Genomic DNA, 19,440 nt, shown 5'->3' on the forward strand with positions numbered 1-19,440 from the left:
CAAGTTAACTTTAGCATTTATCAATTGTCTATAAACTATTAAATAAATATAGCTTAGTTGATGCTAATTCAATATTGTAATATAGAATTTAAAAACTTGATATAAATGGTACAACGAATTATTCGATCAAATGATTAAGTTTCTCATTTTAGTCGTAATTCTATATTATTTAATTTATGATATTAGTCAACATTTTTTTATTAAGGATGACGAGAACATTATTGTAGATTACTCTATAGTTAAAATGTATACGTGACATGATATAGCTTAAAGTAATTTAAAACTTCATTTCCGGTAGATCGTGTTCCCCTCTGATGTTTCACTGAATTTAAGTAGGGATAGCCAGTACTTGACGGGCTTTTTAATGATCAACCTTCTAAATGACATAAGACACGCTCATTTCACCTTGAACTCTACGAGAGTTAAATACTTCTTAGTGCGATTGCAACATTCATAGTAATTCATAATTAAATTGGTAGGAAAAAATTCTATAGAAAAACAACTTAGAAAACAATCACGTTGCTATTTCATTCATTAATGGAAATCATTATTAAGACTTTGACACGTAGCTCTTACTGTCATATAAGACATAAAACAAATTGACTGATCACATTCAATATACTGCAGCTATCTAATATTTGAGATTTGATGAAAGCTTCACTTTGCGAATAATATATTACAACTATAGCCTTATTATCTTTTTACTAAAACTCTTTTTCATTGTGTTTATTTTAAAGTTAGCGATATGAGACGCTGCATGATAACAGGGATAGAAGCTGTGAATTAATTGCAATGAAATAAGAATTGTATCTTTATATACTAGATAAGAATGGCTAAAATCTCATTGTGTAAGAAAAACGAATGAATCGCGTGATAATCATTGATTCGAAGCTTTTATAAAGAGAGTATAACTGTTGTGCCTAACTTGTGCCTAATAGAAAATAAAGTTTTAATTTTCTTATACATACCCAATCAATAATTCGTAATCTCCAAACAAACAAAAAAATCATTAAAAACAAAATAATATTTTTTCATTATTTTTATTAATTGCCACTTACATACTGTTTAAAATGGTAATTACATTCGACACCAAACGCGATGCAACTTTGTTACAGAAAGCCTTTTAACTTCGAACGTATAGAAAAATTAAATAATATATATATATATTACAAATTCTCCCTTCACTTTATCGTTAATCTCTAGATTTGCACGTTTTACTCGAATTATGCTAGATAAGAGAATTTAATTAGCGTCGTCTAAGAGTTGTATAGTACGATTGTTAATAGATCTTTAGAGACGAATTTAATATTAATTTAAAGCAGTTGATGTGAGGACAGCTACGCCTCTTTCATAGAAGCTGTGTGGATCTTGGCTGGGGGCGATATTCAAGTCAACGGTGAAGAGCAGTTCCGTACGAGTGCTATTAAGGTAAACTGGCAAAGAAAGTTTGCCTTTTCTGACCTCTTCGGTAGATGACCTGATCCATCTTAGCATCGTGACTGGTAGATCGGTCATTATGGTCGAGGTCAGATATAGCTGATTGTCCTTGCACTGAGCTCCTTGGAGCTTCAGACCTGTAACTGCAAAGGAACAATCATCGGTCGCTGTATTATCCCCATCACCGATCATCACGTCCAACTGCAATTCCTCTAACGACCAACTGTTTGCTTGTGCAATACACTGTCGAGTCGCTGTTATGTAAGCTTCTGGATTTAAAAGCCCTCCGAGCCAAACTGGAAAACTCTGTGGAAAAAATAGTGAAACATGTCGATCAAAATCTTTGATAAAACTGAAATAAAACATAAAAAAAAAACTTATTTGCTTACTTTGATTTCTTTGGCTCCACCATGAGAAACCAATCTTGAGACTTCTTGAAGCTGAGATACTCTGTGACTAAAGTCTGTAATCCATTGAATAACGGTGCAGCCTCTGGGTACAGTATATCTTCTCCATCCACCAGGTAATATTCCTTTAACCAATTCTGACAGCATTGTTCGATGGTAATTGGTTTGCTTCTTTTCACCCTACGATTAAAGAATATAAATTAATTATACTGGTTAAATCAATGAAACTTTAACAATATTAATGTTTGGATAAAATTATAATTTACTTGGCAAATCAGAACAACATCCTCTAAATCATGAATGACATCCTGGAGCAATTTAGCACCGCTGTTGACTTCTCGTTCGAAATATCTATACAAGGGATCTTTTATGTTTTCGACTGTTCTTCGCAAGGTCTGTAAATTCTTGGGCAAGAGTTGTAACCAAGTCGAAGCAGAATTGTGAAGTGTTCTCATCCAAGAAGGGCGTCCATCGGCCTCAGCTTCCCTAGGAGCATCAAGAGACTCGTCATTGGAGTAAGCCAGTTCATCCTCATCTTCCAGTTGCTGCATCTTCAAGAGCTTCGACACCAAGTCTGTACCTCTCGTGGTTAAGAGCACTTTTTCTGCATTATTGGGTAGACCTAGCCAAGACGGTGTTTGCCTATCAGATAAAGACTCGATCCACTTAAGGAAATGATCTCTCCTCGTTCCATCGGGCATAGTAATGTGCCTCTGGCTTCCTTGTGCTCCATCAACATTTGCAACCAATGCGAAATCAGATTCGAATGACCTGGGTGTGAACAGCTTTCTGAGGAAAGAAGCCAGAAGCCTCTGATCGAAATCGTTGTCAATTTTACCACCGTATATACATTGTGATAACAAAGTAACTAAGGCGTCCCATGGCACTTTCTCTGGAGGTAAATTTGTTCTACCCATAGCTGTGGTCTCTATCCAAGTGTCCAGGGTGTCACAAGCCACTCTTAAGTCACTCTCGTTAAACTCGTAGTGCTTAGCCCATCCTAATGGTGCGTATCTCAAACGCTCCTGAACAATCGCATGGAACCATGCGAGCAAAAAGTACAAACGAGCTCTTTCGTTCGGAGCCTTCATCATTCTTGAAGCTGGCACTGTGCTGAAAGTCCTCAATAAGTTAGCCCTGATACCTGGCGGTGGCTCAAATACAAATATTCTTCCAGCTCTCAGTAGATTAACCGGGACTTTAGGATTAATTTCCATCGTAAGGAACAGTCGGAAACTCGCATGCGGCTGCAGACTATGGAGTTTCTTTTCCAGCTGAACTAGCCACTGGGGAGCGAGATGAACGTTCTTCAGCAACACCCATCTACCAGCCTTCACTGCCATATTGATTGCTCTATCAGCCTGATTGAATCCTTCAGCTGATCCAATGGCGATGCTTGCTATCTGCTTACCAGATTCAGCTGCGAGGTCGTCCACTCTACTAGAAGCATCGAATCCTGGAACGGAGCACAATAAAGCTGGAACCGTAGCCTTCAATTGGTTTTCAACGACTGAAGCAAAATCGATTTCGGCCTCGGCAGCAGCCATGAATCCTTCACCCAGTGCCGAGGTTACCACGAGAATAGCTGCAGCTATTACTCTATCAGGCCTGAAAGCCTGAATGATCAGCAGCTGATGCATCGCAGTGCCAGTGGGAGAAAGAGGCTTCTCCTCGTCCCACAATTTCGGTACGCAAGTTTCGGGAGTCGGCGATTGCAACCAAGTACCAAGCTCAGCGTTCTCTTGTATTTTCTCTGCGAGCTTTTTGAAAGCTGGCAATCTTAAGCTCAATCGCATCATTGCTTCTTGCTGTTCCGAGCTGAGATTAGGGACAGGCGGCGCACGAACGTTGAGAACTCCTTCTTTTCCACGAAGGAAAAACGTGAATTCGCTATCGTAGGTGGATTCTGCTGCTATTCCCTTCAAGTGGATTCGACAGAGGAGTAAAGCAAATGTTAGCCTGTCTGTATGCAGCATACCTCTGGCAACTCTTTCATAGCAAACCAAGAACAAATCGTTGGTGATCACTGACAATCTTTGTGTGTAATCAGACATAGAGCTCAGCTTGGCATTTTGATTTAAAACAGACGTGAATATATCGAGGAACATCTTCAGAGAGTATTGATAAAGGAAATGAACCTGGTTTAGACTGTCCATAGTGAAGTACATATTGGAGCAAGCTTGGGAAAGTGGTAAGTATTGTTGGGAAACTGTCTCGATTTCTGCGATAACTTTATCAGTCTCTTCAACTTTCTTGCTTATGTCAGCAGCTTCTTGCTTCAACGTCTCCAGTGTCGTTATCACCGAGTCATCATCGAGGATCTTACCCTTGGCATCGTTCAATGCTTGCAATAAAGATTTTTCGAGTTGTCGCAGCCTTAAATGGAATTCTCCTTGTAGCTTCAACAAATCTGACCTCTTCTCGTCGATATCTGGGCGTTCTGCTTTTAGTACTTGATTCAAGCATTGACTCTGCAGGGAGCTTCGAGTAACTGTGAAATTGACGAAAGTGACGCGCGAACAAATGTCAGGTGGGAACTCCACCGTTGGATCTCTGGTTGATAAGAAGATGACAAACGATGGCGAAAGATCAATGTCTTGATCTCCCAACGTTATCAAGACTCTTCCGCCCGTTCTTCTCAATTCCCTATTCAGCACAGGGTTCAAGATTGGATCATAATTTTCTACGTCTTGTACCAATAGTGGGTTGCCAAAACGTAATGCGCTCTCTAGATTCTTCCTAAATGAATCATCGAGGAAGCTGGTCTTGGTGATTTTGCGATCCTTGAACTCGTTCATAATGAATTCCGTCGCTTGACCCGATGGATCGATTATCAATGGGTATCTGTTAAATCGTTTGAGCATAATGGCATTCTCCGTGCAGAGATCGTCCGTCGGCAAAGCATTTGCCTGCCATCTCAAACGTTCGTCTGGATTAGAGAGATATTCAGTTCTTGCTATGTCTGGTCTAAATTGCAAGTTGGCGTAATGCAAATGTTGACACCAAGTTGTAAAGAGATTTTGTCGATACTGCAATACGAGAATGTATTATAACTTTGTTTAACTTTAAAGGCCTTAATGTAAAAAGTATTCATTGATATTTGGAAAGATAACTCACGTGTTGATCGAAGTATCCTGCGTAAGCCAAGAATGCCGAAGACAGAAGAACGTCTCCAATAATCGTAGACATTTGACTCTTGAAAGTTTCGCTAGTAGCTTCCCACCGTTCCCTCTCGATCACCAAAGACTTGAGTAATGCTATCGATCGATCTACTTTGGCTTGAACACTCTCGAGGTCAGCCTTGATAGCTTGAGCTTGAGAAATCAATTGTGCATACTCTTCTTTGTACGAAGCGATACTCTGCTCCAACTGGGCAATTAGATTCTTCACATCTTCTCCTCTCACCTTATTTGTTTCTGCTTGCCTTTCTAGAGAGTCAAGCTCGTCGCGAAGTGGCTCGACACGTTTCAACATGTCAGCATATTCGATCTGTTATAAACAATTAAAATTTATTTATACAAACTTTTTAAAATCATTAAAATAATTTACACAAGTTAAACACAGAGTTTTTATCCTCTCACCTGCGCTATGGCCCATTTCACCATAGGACCACAAGCCATACTGGCATGATTAACTTTCTCAAAGTTGTAATCTGGATTGCTGAGGTATCTACTCTTCATCTTGTCACGAACTTCATCTCTATTAAGACAGAAAATTACCTTTTAGATGTTGGAATTCGCCCATAAAACCTCGATAAACAAAATTATGAATTATTTATATTTTAACTTTTATGTTAGCATCAAGATTAAAGACTTGGACAATTTTAGTTTAGTGATCATATCAATCGTATCATGCAACGTGAATTAGAGTAAAGTCAAGAATTAATCGGTTAAACAAATTCTTGAAAAGCTGGTGGATTAGAATTTACACTGGAAGCTCAATTTGTGTCACAGAAAAATTTGGGAAAGACGAACTCACGGTATCAACAGCAAACACAAAATGATGCACGTAGTAAAAAAAAATTGATCTAAACGAATAAAGAGTTTTATTTATGTTTAGAGGCACTGACAGTCAAGGTCATTAGCCTCGAAGGATAACTCTTGTGAATAAAAAAAGGGAAGAACTAAAAAAATGTCTCTTCTACGTAAACAGAAAAGAAACATGCTTACGTAATGTCCTCCGTACTGAAATTGGAGACAATGGTATTGATAAAATTGTCTCTCATGATGACCGTGCGTATGCTTTTCCAATCACTGGCGTTTTCGCCGAGCAACAAGCAGATCGATTCCAATGCTACCTTCACGATGGCAGGTGGGTTCGCCATGGAACGAACCTCGACTAAATGCTGTTTCTTTATAGATTTCACCGCTATACGAAAGAAACGACTTTGTATAGTAAAGAGAAAAAGATGGCAGGCATTAGGCATAGTTAACATAGTTAAACGAAGTTTAAGAAGCTGTAATTGCAATAATTAGGCCCTTGAGACATAACATTGCAAATATATCTAATCCTTTGCCCCACGTTGATCTAAAAACCGTAAGTTTCATTCTTCGCAAAGATTTATAGCACTTGTCGGGCAAAGGATTATTGCGTTGTAAAGTGTAAGTAATCACATAGAATCGAGCTGTAAGACCGTAACACAGTATCAACGTGTCAACATATATCAAGCGGTTAAGACTGTTTTGGTCCAGATTAGATTCCCAGGCGGAGGTTCATTGGACATTCAGCAGGCCCCTAGGTGTTCTCTTACGTGATGTCCTCAGTGTTAAAATTCACTATTGTCGGGATAAAGCTGTCCTTCATTATCACTGATCGTATCTGCTTCCAGTCGTTGGCCTTTTCTTTGAGCAACAAACAAATTGACTCTAATGCCTGCTTTACTACTGCAGGTGGATTCGCCATTGATCGGATCTCGACCAGGTGTTGTCGCTTAATCGCTTTCACAGCTATTTTTGTGACATGATATTAGCGAATAATCGCGAAAGAAATATTAATCAAAACAATTTAAGAAATGTTTTTACTCTAAAATTTAAAATATTGTCTTTGCATTTGTCAAATACTAGAAAATGTTTTCGAAAAGCTCTCTCACCATTTTGCGCATCGATAACAGCAGGCTCGACTTGAGCAAGGTCAGCCATAACATCATCTCTTTTTTGATTAATAGCAACAGTTTGCAAAGCTAATTGATGCTGAATCTCCTGGCTCTGAACCTTCTTTTTCTCAGCTTCCTGTTGATTTTTCACCATCTGCCTCAATTTTGCATTAGCCGCCTCGTTTTTCGCTTGCAGTTCCTGCAATCATATTTGTATTTACTCGTCATTCTTGAATTCTTATAGAAGAATAATAATTATTAATTAATCTTGTGAGATTTGTATTTATTACCTGAGATTTAACAGCCAAACTTTTTTGCATTTCCTCAACTTGTTCCACAGTCTCTGCAATCTTGCTTAGACCAACATTCAAATGCAATTGTTGTTCTTCCAGGTCGCTCCTCTTTTCGTGATACAATTTAACGAAGTGATTGATAAAGTCCAAGTAGTGTCGGGGAGTGATTGCCATAGTTCTGACACCTCTCTTAACGAGTCTAGCATTAGCTTTGTGTAGGGTTTGATGAACATAAACACAGGCATTGATAACAGCATCTCTATGAGCAGGCTGTGCCGGGATCAATGAACATACTGACGGGAAAAAGTCTGGACACTTCCAGGATGGTCTCTCTAAATCGACTCGACTCGTGAATTCTTTTCCAACTTGGAATAGTGCATTGTCAGACCAATCACCGAACCAATTGAGAACGCATCTGTTAAATAGAGCTGGTGACGTGGCTGCTCGGTCCTTGAGACCATCTGTACTGGGATTCATGGTGAAAACCACATGCAAATTTTTCATAACCTGTCCAGTAAACCATTTGTACAATTCTTCGTTAGAGTCTAACATCAAGCCTTCTCGTTGTGCACCTTCCTTGCACTGAGTCATCAACGTCGTGTACTCGTCTCCTTCGAATAATCCCGGTACTTCTCCATTTGCCAGCAAAGTGTTCATTCGCTCCAGGAATCCAGAATCCAACACATTAGATTCGTCCAAGATAAATGCAATCTTCTCGTCCTTACAGCCTGATCTCCTTAAAACTTGTCTAAGATCTTCGTCAAAATCTTCTCCCGTGTATTTGTTGTGAACCTTGACATTAGTAAAACAAATTCAGGATAATAATTAATAGATTCAGTTAAAAAATTGAGAATTACCTTTATTTGGAAAATTGATAGCCCGTTCATCCAAGCTACGAATCTGGAAAGAGTCGTCTTTCCAGCCCCAGAAACACCGATTAACAATAAGTGCCCCTGGGGCTGTCGGAAGATTCTGTCGATTCGTAAAACGTGTTCCAGAACCTCATCAAACAGAACCAATGGCACATCCAGTTCTTCTTCGTAGAAGATCTTTAATCTTGCTCTGACGTAATCCCTTAATTCTTTTCTATTTACAGGAACATAGTCCTTGGATAACCAATTACTGTAAAGAATTGGCCTGGCTAGAGCTTTTTCTTGGTCCACACCACCAAAATGTTTCAAGGCCACAATATCGATATTCTTGTTGGTCCAGGCACGTTCAGAGTCCTCAACGAGTCGGTCTTGGAATAATCTGAGTGCTTCATGAGCCCAGAGACGTACAAGACCTTCCACAGAGAGATTATCGAGAGGTCTGATGGCTTCACAGATTCCTCGCACCCAACGTGTCATTTCTCTTGGAGAATACACGTAGTGTGGTTGCATATCTTGGGTAAATCTCTCCTGAGAAGCTAAATAGAACTCTACCATTGCGTTTGTCAAAGGTTCTGCGTATCCTCTCAGGGAAGGAGTCAGTCTATAGATATATATATATATAACAAAATAAAGAAAAGGTCAAATACCAACTAGTAAAAAAATGAAGCTTCAGATTTTGTAATACACACCTCAGCATGGCACGAGTAAATGTTCCATAAATTTGTTTTAGGGAAGTTTCCCCTGGATAATCTACATATATAACAGGCACATGTCTCAGGAATCTGTGACTAAGGGGCTTCCTGCCAGGATCCGTAGGTGGATTACAAGCCCCAACAAACTGGATCCTCTCCAAGGTAACCCAAGCTTGGTCATTCGTTCTGTAAAAGCCTCTGTGCTCTACCAACTGCCGCAAAAACGAAATAACTCGTTGAGTACCGTAATTATCCATGTCTGGCAAATTGATCTCGTCACAGAACAATATCAGCCATTTTCCCAGCTGTACAGGCGAAAGTATCACACCATTTGGTGTTTTACGATATTCACAGTAATGATCGAAGGTTTTTAGTAGTAATTCTGGAGTAGTTGCTGAAGAGAAGTTAAGTCCAACTACTTCCATGTCTGGGAGTGCTCGTAAAGCTGAGAAGAGGGTCATCGTCTTACCAGAACCAGGAGGACCGCACAGAACTATAATGAAGCATAAGTTAAACATAAATTTATCCTGTATAATCTTCGATAAAAAATTTGACCATAACTTACCCAGAGGTTTGTGCTCTGCTAGCCACGTGTAAAGTAAACTTTCATGTCTCACGGTGTCTAAGGTAGGCACAACAATATCTGGACTAGCAACTTTGTGCGTCTCAACTTCAATTTGTGGTACTTTATTACTCCACGGTAACCACTCTCCATGAATATTGACTTCAAAATCGATTATTGGAATGTTGTTCTGATTGGGAAGAGGTATAGTGGTGATGGATCTCATGAAATCGCCCAAGTCAGATCTAACTTTTAATTTGGCATCACCTGCGAAGCTCCACAGCAATGCGTAGATCAAACATCGTGGCATATAACGTTCCAGCTGCTCACCGGGCAAAGGGAAATCCATGTGCGTATGATTATATTGGAGGATATTGCGAACTGCTTGGTTTAGCATGGAGAATAGTGAGCTAAGGGCTCTGAGACGAGTAAAGTCCATGATATGTTCCTGTTTCATTGCATATTCCAGACACTTGACTACAAGGCCATCTGGAGCAAAGTAACTTTGAAGAATACTAGTGACTTCGCGTTGTACAGACAAGGCAGGCGAAAGAGTGTCCTCTTTATCTGAAGCCTTTTTGCTAAGATTATCTTCCTCTCCATCCTCCAAAGGAATGTTCTTCAGCCTCATCATGTAATTCTCAAAGATCATCTCTGTGGATAAAACGTCTTCCGAGAACCAAACCATACCACAACGAGAAACTGTTGCAAGAGTTGCATATTTTAAGTCTTGAACTTCGAACATCACTCTCACATTTGGTGGTAAGCTCAGACGTTCTCCATTGGGTAGAGTAAGAAGTTTATTATCATCCAGAACTGAATTCAAGTTCTCAACCCATTCAGGGTCAACATCCCCGTCAAATATAATCCATTGCCTCTTGTTTATCTCTCCTCTGACATTATCGATAATTTTTCTCAAAATGTGAGTGAATAAACCATCCGTCCATTCCCTGGTATTTGGGTCCAAAACACCGTAAAGGGTTTCTTTACTAATTGCCTTGGGATCTATCACGTGCGCTACTCCCTCCACTCCTTCAAATCGTTCGAGAGCCTTGAGTAGGACCTTCCAAGCTGTCGATTTTCCAGATCCGCTGGGACCAACCATCATCAAACCGTGATTAAGGTTGCAGATTTGATATAGTTGCAGTACCTAAATGACAATTAAATGTTAAAGATGGAAAAAAGAATGATCTTAAAAAAAAAACATGTTCAAGTGTAGGAAATTCAAACAATTGCAATGCAGATTTAGATCGGTCTCACCTTTTCTACCCAGGTTTCACCGACCATCCCCTGAGTGTGCATAACGTAAAAAGTTAAGAGTTAGGAGTTGCATTAACTGTGCTGTATCAATAAATTAAAGGAAGAAGCTTTTAAAAATTCAATTACTTTACGGGAAAAATAGCCTATTTCTTTTTATTCAATTTTACGTGCAAAGTTTCATGCTAATATCTCTATAAACGTAGTGTTAAGTGCGATTCTTTATATTTACAAAGTAAGATATAGACGTAGATTTTTTACCTTTTCTTGCCAAGCTCCTCCTTGTTCGTCTCCTTCACCACACACCAAATATTCTTCCGCACACACTTTCCTGATCTCGTCCTTCAATCCTATGAAAATAATTAAAGTCTCTCAATTTGTGATAAAAGTAATAATTTATTATTTAAAATATATATATATATATCAATAGCTTTTTACCTTTCATTTCTGCGCGTGTATAATTAACATTGGGGAAAACGTCATTCAATAAACTGAATAACAAAGGTATGTCTTCAGCTACTAATTTAGGTACCATGGTTTCACAAACCGACTGTATAAGAATTTCTTGTTCTCTCAAATTTTCAGCAATAGAAGCCTCGTCTATATTAGTTTCTCCGCGACTCTGCTTTTCTTCCTTTATTTTCTGTATTCGATCGCGTTTAACATTACCAGCTGAGATTAAAACTGATTTTAAGGCACGCAAACCAAAGTCGTAATGAGACTGATTGGACAGCTGTTCGTCACATAATCTAATAAAAAAAGTAATCATTAGATTGTAACTAATGATATAATGAAGATTCGTAAAGGTAAACTACGTACTTGAAGAACGGCACAATTTTGCAAGCCAATTTTTCAGCAGATCTAAATCCTTGACTAAAAAGCATCACTTCGGCAATCAATTGTCTGTCCGGAGTAGTCATAGCTAAGGATCTGAAGAGTTTCTTCAAGTTATCCGGTAAATTGGAGCGTCCAGCATAACCAGGGTTCATAGTGATGAAAATGGCCATGTCCGTAGAAACTTTAACTTGTTTGCCAACTAACTCAACGCATAGCGTTCCTTCTTTCTTTCCTTCCATTTGACTCTTTAGAGCTTCTTGAATGGTCTGCACCTGCTGTGAGACCGCGGAAAGCATACGCTCTTCGAGGCGGTTGAACTCATCGAAGCAACCCCAGGCTCCAACTTGGCAAAGACCAACGAAGATACGACCCATCGCCTGAGAAATAACATTGTCAAGTGAAAGAAACTTTTTAAGGAACAGAAATAAACCTTGATTAAGATATAACATTGCATACCTGGAAATCAAATGTTTCATCACAGTTAAAGACGAGCACGAATCGTCCGAGTTGGTGACCTAGAGCTTTGACCGACTCAGTTTTACCTGTGCCAGCGGGACCGAATGGTGAACCACCTAGTCTGGCTTCCAAGGCTTGCGTCATGGTCAAGTAACATCTATCAGTCAATGGTGTCTGGACCAGTCTATCCTGAACTCCCAAGTATTCAAATCCGTAGAAGAATTTGGCGTTGGCCATGTGAATAGTCAGTCTCTGTAAAACTTCAGTCTGCCTGGGATCAAAGTAGAATCTCATTTCACAAAGCCATTCGAATGCTTTAGGATTAGAAACCCTATTGGCGATTAATCTTCTTGTAACTGTGCGTTTATGTACAAACTCGTTGATCAGGTGCTCCAGCTTCTTTCTTCTCAAAGGTGGCTGTTCCTGCAGAACAGAATCAGCCAAGACATTCAGTGTACTTTCAACTTGGTTCAAAACTCTCTCCATCGAATTTTTGCTAGGATCCGCTTGTATTTCATATAAAGCTGCCTCAACATCCTCAGACCAAAGTATTTGTGCTGCTAAAACAATAATTTGAGCTTGATAGTTGTCGCACCAAATCATAAATGCTTCTGGGTTAATATTGCCATCTTTGAACTGTTTGATATCCTGTACAGCCTTCGCTAAGCTCGAGGCTAGGGTGACACGAATCTCTTTTTCCACTAAGCTCAGCCATTCATTAATCTTTGGATATTCAACTGTGGACACAGGGGTTTGGAACATAACTTCTTCACCTTCTCGAGAGGCTATTCCAGTTATTATCGTATTGTCCTCGTTGAGAAGAATGGCCGCCACTCCAGCGAACATTTTTTTAAAGTGCTTCTGCAGCCTCGCAACATTTTTACTATTACCAATGATCTCCAATAAATCCTCGTCACCGACAAAGTAAAATCTGGGAAACGAAGTTCTTTCTCTCTCCAGATATTCTCCCAAAGCTTTTTGAATTTTACCCAACAAATCTGCAAGGCGCTCCAAAGCCCTTTGCACCCCAGGAATGTTCAGAACATCCATCACCATAGGAGATTTGGAGACTTTCTTCATAAGACCGAGAAATTCCGAGCTAATACTCTGGAAGCGTGAAGTCTCTACGGGTAGTAAAGTTTTTATATCTGCACTACCAGAAAAGATTCCTTCTAGATAGACCCAACGTCTTTGAACATCGATCCAAACATCGAACAATGCGTTGATCCTGTTTAGCTTCTCCTCCCAGGTCAAAGCTTCCTCTTCAAAAACTTTATAGTAAGGTGAAAGCTTCATAGCTGCTACAGAATTAATATGCTCTTTGACCTTGTTGAAAAGATCGTCCCAGCCACGAATAAGTCTGCACTTGCTTTGATAGTTAATGAGATCCAACTCGTATGTTTGCCAAGATTCCCGAACTTGTTTCAAAAATTCCTCTAGTGCCATCTCTCCTTGAGCAACCAAAATCACATCCTTAACTATACCTTCGTTCTTCTGCAAATTGACATCCCAGACTTGTCCAAGAGTTAATTCGCTAAGGATCCACTTAACTCTGAGCTGTTTCGTCAATTGCTTCCAGTGTCTTTCTTTCAAAGCATCGGATTTTAATTCTACGATAAGCATATTGACTTTGGTGTAGCTCTGTAGCATCTTCTTAACATATTCGTACGAAGAATATTGTCTCAATCTAGCTGGCAATTCTTTCAACTGCGCCATCATCGTGTCTAATTGCTGCCTTAGCTTTCTAGGTTGGACGGATAACCAAGGTTTCTCTCGAGTCTCGTCAATCTGCGCCCAGATCCTAGAAAGTTCTGACCAAACGCCTCTCAAATCTTGCAATTCTTCAAAGACAACTTGCATTCTATCTTCACTACTTGATGCACCTCCTGGCTCTTGAAGCTCCAAAGCTTCTTTGGCCTTGGCAACGTTATCTCTTTCCTCTTTAAGCCTGGCAAATTTGCTCTCGAAGAGTTGTAGCTTCTGGAGAGCCTCGTCTGGACGCAGATGACCCTCTACAGGCTTGGCTTTTTCCCAATCACCGAGGAAGTCTGTTGTTCTTGTTTCGACTGCCTTATCCTCGGCTACTATTTTCATTTGAAGGGAAGCAACCTGTGTCTGGATGCTCGTATCCTTGCGTCTGATTATTTCGTTAAATGCACCCCACTCCCCTTCGATATTGTCTACGTGTAACCACGACGGCGGAAATTGGAATCTTTGACGTTCCAGGATTCTTTGACCTTCGCGATAAATATCTACCTGCTTCTCCCAGGCTTTCATCTTTCGTTTCAAAGATTGAACGTAGGTAATAAAACCAACAGCATCCGACGTACTTGCAGCTTCTATTGATTGCTGTTCCAAGTCGCTTCGGGATTTCGATACTTGAGCATGGAATGTGGCCATTTCATTACCGAGAAGAGTTCCAAATTTACCCAAAGTTTCCTTGTGCCAAGAATCGTATTTAAGAGAGACTTTACTCTGTACTTTTGCAAAATCAATGATGACAGGACCAAATTCTCGTCTGGTATCAGAGGTATCAAAGGTAGTCCTAGTCTTCTTGATATCATTCAAGCACTTCATCCATAAATTAATATCTTCGCCGAGTTTCCTGTAGAGATTATCAGGCTGAAGATCCCAGAGAGCTTGATAGCGTAGCCATTCATCAACGTAATCAGCGATGTCCTTCATTTTCGATTCAACAGCCTCGTAAGCTGCTTCCAAAGATTGCTTTCCACCTGGTAATTTTGTTAATAAGTTCCTGTACGTTCCAGACTCTTGTTTATCCAATCCTACTTGATATCTCGTACTCTGAAGACGAACTTGGGAAGTAACTATAGCTTGCCAAGCAAACAATTGCTGCATTATCTGAAATCTGGCATCTTCGATGCTCGGATACAGGTACATCATCTGATTTGTGATTCGCACTTCGTGAATTTGGTTCTGTATCTTGGGGTCCCCGCCAGACTTGTGTGCTGGGTGATGGCTTATAGCATCCGTATCCATACTAAGATCGATTTCTTTCTTTTGCCCTGTAAGGGCGTTTTTCCAGGCCTCGATACCAGCCTCTAGCCTGGCAGCTAGATTTTTTTCAACCTCTTCGTCCAATCTGGCGACCCAAATGTGCAGATTTGAATAATTTTTCAAAGAAAGCTCATCGACAGATTTTTGAATCTTCTTAAGAATATCCGCAAATGTGTTGGCTGAATAAGGACAGGTCTCCAAAGATCTAACATCCACGTCCAGCTGTTCCTCGACTACCAAGAGATCCTCTACTTTTTCTTGGAAAGACACTACTGTATCGGAAAGTCGTTGGACATACTGGTCAAGCTTAAAGCTTTCCCAGACCAGAGCGATACCCTGAAAGCGAAGGTTTAAAATATTTATCCGAGTTAAATTTGTCGATTAAAAAAGTTATTGAACTCACCTCGGAAATGAGAGTTAAAACGTCTTTACGCATTCCAGCCACTAGTGGAATAATACTGGCCTTGTCCTCGATCTGTAAAACATCAATTTTGTTTCAAAATTTTTGTAAAAATAACTGATGAACGATCGGGAAACAGATATACAACATAAAGTTCGACTTGCCATTCAAAAAATAATGGAACTGCAAAATGCAAAATGATAAGTCCCTTTATAATAAAAAGAATATTGATTAAAAATTCTGGGCAGGTAACATCAGATCTAAGCGATACGGCCTTTGTAAGCAGGCTACTGAAATAAACTCTAAACCTGAAGGAAAGGAGATAATGAAGAAAATAAACTTGTAGAATTTGCTACATCGACTAAGCAGGCAGACAATTACTGCGAGTTTGGGTGAGATGCATTATATTCCTGGAAGCTTCGAAATCTACCTTTAATGCGGGACAGTGGGGACTCCGATTGGTAAGCTAAAATATTGGAGATCCATGGGATTAGATTCTTAATTAATCTAGTTTGCATCTGAAACCTGTCACTATACCCTAGTATTGTTTTTTTTCTCGCTATTAACTATAATAAGTATATGACTCTTTCTATGTTATCTATTAAATATAAAATTTGTTAGTTTGCAGAAAAATGTAAAATTCACCTTTTCCAAAGTCCTTTCGTAAGTCCTGATGCTCTCAATGAGGCTGATGGCAAATGGATAAACTTGATTGGCCTGATGAGCCTTGTTCACGATAGCTAGTGGCACACGGAACCCTAGATTTCTTAAATTTCTCACTTCTTTCGAAAGAGTGATAATCTCTGGCAGAAAATTTACTTTTAATTTCAATACGCTTCCACCCCGGCCCGTTCTGGAACGAACACTCTCTATGGTGAAAATACGTCCGGTTACACCAAGATTTCGTTGTTGCACCTTTCTAGCCCAATCATCAAAGATTTCCTGCGTAGATAATTTCATCCTAAAGCTATCCCCGTCTGCTTTCAACTTCTGTCCTTCAATATGATTTTCCCATCCCTTTCCTGGCAAAAGTGAAGTAAATAAAAAGACAAATTAATCAGAGTCGCGAATTGTAAGTTAACGAAACGAGACAAGGGAATTTCGAGGAAAATTACCTAAAACATCTTCCACGCGTTTCAAATACATCGTTAACTGATAGTCAATCTGCTTAACCCAAATGATAGATCCAGCAACAGGTGGTAAGTCCCTGACTAAACTCATCTTGCAACATTTGCTAGCTGCATATTGAACCTTGAATTTTTCGTGAAGAGCCTCAATGTCGTCTTTCACTCTTTGTATGAGCTGAGTCTGGTATTCTCTAATGGCTCCTCGAATGTGCGGTCGAACGAAGAGTGCGTTAAAACGGGAAAATATACGGAACATTTCGTTAGCATTTTTAGCAGTTCCTAATTGATCTCTCAAATGCGCCGTTATTCTTGCCTCGACCCTTTCGATACGTTCTTGGTATCGATTAACAGCAGCATCCCAGGAATCCAGACCTTCCTTCGTAATATCAAGGCAATCCACCTCTTTTACATTCTCATAAGCTAGATTAACTTCGCTAATAGCATTCGCATCAGCTGCGTCAAGAGCAAATTCAACCTTGGTATTGTTGTTATCCGCATTTTCCGAGCTGTTACTGTTTTGCCGAACGGTTGGTCTAAGCACACGAACAATGACAGTCCTTAGCTGTTCGTGCTGCCTCCTGAAACGTCTCATGTGCTCCATTCGAGTCTGGAGTTTCTTGTGAGCTGGAAAAACTCGCCAAACCATTTTCATGTGCTCGTCCCGTTTCTTCTTCACAACGTCTCTCAATAATCCTGTAAGCTTGTCATATTCATCATCCCACGTTGTAAACACATCGAAGCATTGGCTCATGACTTTTTCGAAATCGTCGAAAGGAATGTGCATCAGTCTTCGCGTTCCTAGAACCTTCAATAGCTGCTGTCCTAGGTCTCTTGAAATAGCTTCTACCAATCTTAAGACTCGTTGTATCGGATATTTGGTGCTTCGAATCTTTCTCAAGTGAGTGAAAATCTGTTGAATGCTCGCACGAATTCTCTCTAACTCCGTTGCCGATAGCAAGTCATTTATCGGAAAATCTTTCATAAGAGGATTGTAATCGTTTACAGTGGCCAGGGCTTGTTTCAATCCTGTGTCTGTATCGAAGCTGACAGTTGCATGAAAGCGTTTTCCATGCTTCAGGATATCCAAAGTCAAAGTAATTTCAATACTCTCTCTCTTTTCTTGAATGCGATGAAGCGCTCTTTCCAAATTTAGCCAGAAGGAAATTTCTTGCAAAGCAGTTCCAGATTCTGGGTCCCGATTTAATTTTGTTACCTAAAATAAAATCATTTTTCGTAGGCATATATTTTTACATAAACTTAAATTGAAATGGCAAGAGTTATACCTTCTGGATTTCTTTAATCCATTTATTGACTCCATTCTGTAGCTGATTCAAGAATGTCGAATCTTCCACTTTATCTCCAAAGTCAGCAACCTTGGGCTTCCTATTTTCCTCCGAGCATTGCTTAATTACTTGAGCTACAACTGGATGTACAGGCAAGGAAATTTCTGGTATATCTATATTTTGCTGTAAATGCAATAATCCCATTTCCAATTCCGCAATCTTTTTCTCTACGGATGGTGCCATTTTGTCACCATCCCTATCAGCACGACCAGTCTCTTTTACATAACTTTTGAAATATGGTGCCATGGTTTTGCTGATGGCATGTAGCGTTTCATAAGGTGGTCCATCTGCGAAAGTAACAAGCCTTAACTGCGAATGTATAGATTTATCTGCTTCAACAACGGTTCCTCTCTTAGTTAGAACTAAGGAGGCCATTTTAGGATTCGTAAAATGTATCTCGTTTGAAATGTAGTATACAATATTATCCTTCTCCTCATCCGTCTCTCCGCTGTCATCCTCTGAAAAAAAATAAGAGATCCCTGTCATTAGATTTGCTTTCCTTAAAAGAAAAAGAAACAGTTAGAAATCAGTACTGGAAAAAAAGAATATTTCTTGTCAACAAGTGGCAAAAAAAAAACTCTGAGTTGCTAGATTTATTTGTTTTGATAACTGAAATGCTTCAGTCATTAAACTCGAATTGGAGTCTCTAAAAATAAATGATTTGATGTTACTGTGATAAAAATGCATGAAAATCCTTATCAAATGGTCTAGAAATTGGGGATTGATTGAACCATAACAACTCCATCAGCAGCATCAGCTTGCCGGCTGAAATAAAAGAGAGGGGAAAAAAGAGGGGCAGGAGATGACGTTTTGCCTGTGTATCGATTTCGACGTGAGTCACCCGATGAGAAATATTATATGGAGAGGCTAGGACATTTATATTAGTATGCATTTCCTGTTGAGTTTACCGTTGTGAATAACAATGGTCGTCTTCTCTTCGTCCAGGAAGGGAGGAGGAAGGGTCGCATTGAGAGCAAAGCAACCGAGAGAGATATTATTAAATACAAAAAAAAAAAAGAAGGAAAAGGAGCGTGATGGTATACCTTTTGCAGAGCTTCTTTGGATGTAGAGTGCCCAGACCTGGGAATCACTAAGGAACTTTCGGATAGATTCTTGATTTTTTCGATCCTCCAAAGCTAAATTAAAACCTGGTGGAACTATATCCTCGTCCGGCAATAGCACGGTCACCGCTTTCCTCAAGTAATTGGCGAATTGCGTATACTCCACTACTGCCACATTCTGGGATTCCGGGGGAGGTTCCCCGGATCCGTCCAACGAATCTCCCATGCTTCCTTCTCGCGTCAATCGGCGGCGGTTAACCCTGACTAAATTTACGTTCTCTCAACTCTGCCCGAATTCAGGGCGAGAACCTGGGTGATCGCCCGTTTACCACCGATTCCACACCACCTCCACCCACTTTCTCCACGCGGAACAGACAGAAACTGTGTTCTATTGTACGAAGAGTATAGTAGGTCCCTCTGCCAAGTAAATTTAGTAACCTGACGCAACCAGTATCATCTATATTACCGATCGGCCTTTCATTTTGAAAACGATATTATGATGAGATATGTATGTATACTACATTCGTTGTTCATTAAAAATGTAGGTATATCAATAATGAAGAGTGATAAAAAAAATTGCGTTTAT

General features: G+C 39.8%; 1 protein-coding gene across 4 annotated transcripts; it reads right to left on the minus strand.

The window, feature by feature from the left end:
* Window positions 1–1,024: 1,024 nt before the first annotated feature.
* Window positions 1,025–19,198, minus strand: Dhc64C (dynein heavy chain, cytoplasmic). Of its 4 annotated transcripts, XM_066731151.1 has the most exons (22): window positions 18,837–19,198; window positions 17,734–18,251; window positions 16,439–17,663; window positions 15,969–16,345; window positions 15,754–15,789; window positions 15,327–15,398; window positions 11,906–15,259; window positions 11,432–11,826; window positions 11,051–11,361; window positions 10,874–10,962; window positions 10,616–10,645; window positions 9,359–10,505; window positions 8,791–9,286; window positions 8,087–8,702; window positions 7,227–8,021; window positions 6,934–7,135; window positions 6,014–6,212; window positions 5,426–5,543; window positions 4,962–5,333; window positions 2,111–4,873; window positions 1,827–2,024; window positions 1,025–1,743 (listed from the first exon to the last, which is right to left on the minus strand). In XM_066731151.1, exons 1-22 carry the CDS (start codon window positions 19,078–19,080, stop codon window positions 1,309–1,311), a joined length of 13,992 nt encoding a protein of 4,663 aa, XP_066587248.1. In that variant the 5' UTR covers window positions 19,081–19,198; the 3' UTR covers window positions 1,025–1,308. The 4 variants fall into 4 exon arrangements, with proteins under 4 accessions (XP_066587248.1, XP_066587250.1, XP_066587249.1 ...); XM_066731153.1 differs by lacking the exon at window positions 15,754–15,789; XM_066731152.1 differs by lacking the exon at window positions 10,616–10,645.
* Between the last annotated feature and the right edge of the window lie 242 nt (window positions 19,199–19,440).

The sequence above is a fragment of the Prorops nasuta genome, unplaced genomic scaffold, assembly GCF_024137725.1.
Source record: "Prorops nasuta isolate Cenicafe-Biocafe unplaced genomic scaffold, Cenicafe_Pnas_1.2 PNAS00008, whole genome shotgun sequence".
Classification (NCBI taxonomy): Eukaryota; Metazoa; Arthropoda; class Insecta; order Hymenoptera; family Bethylidae; genus Prorops; species Prorops nasuta.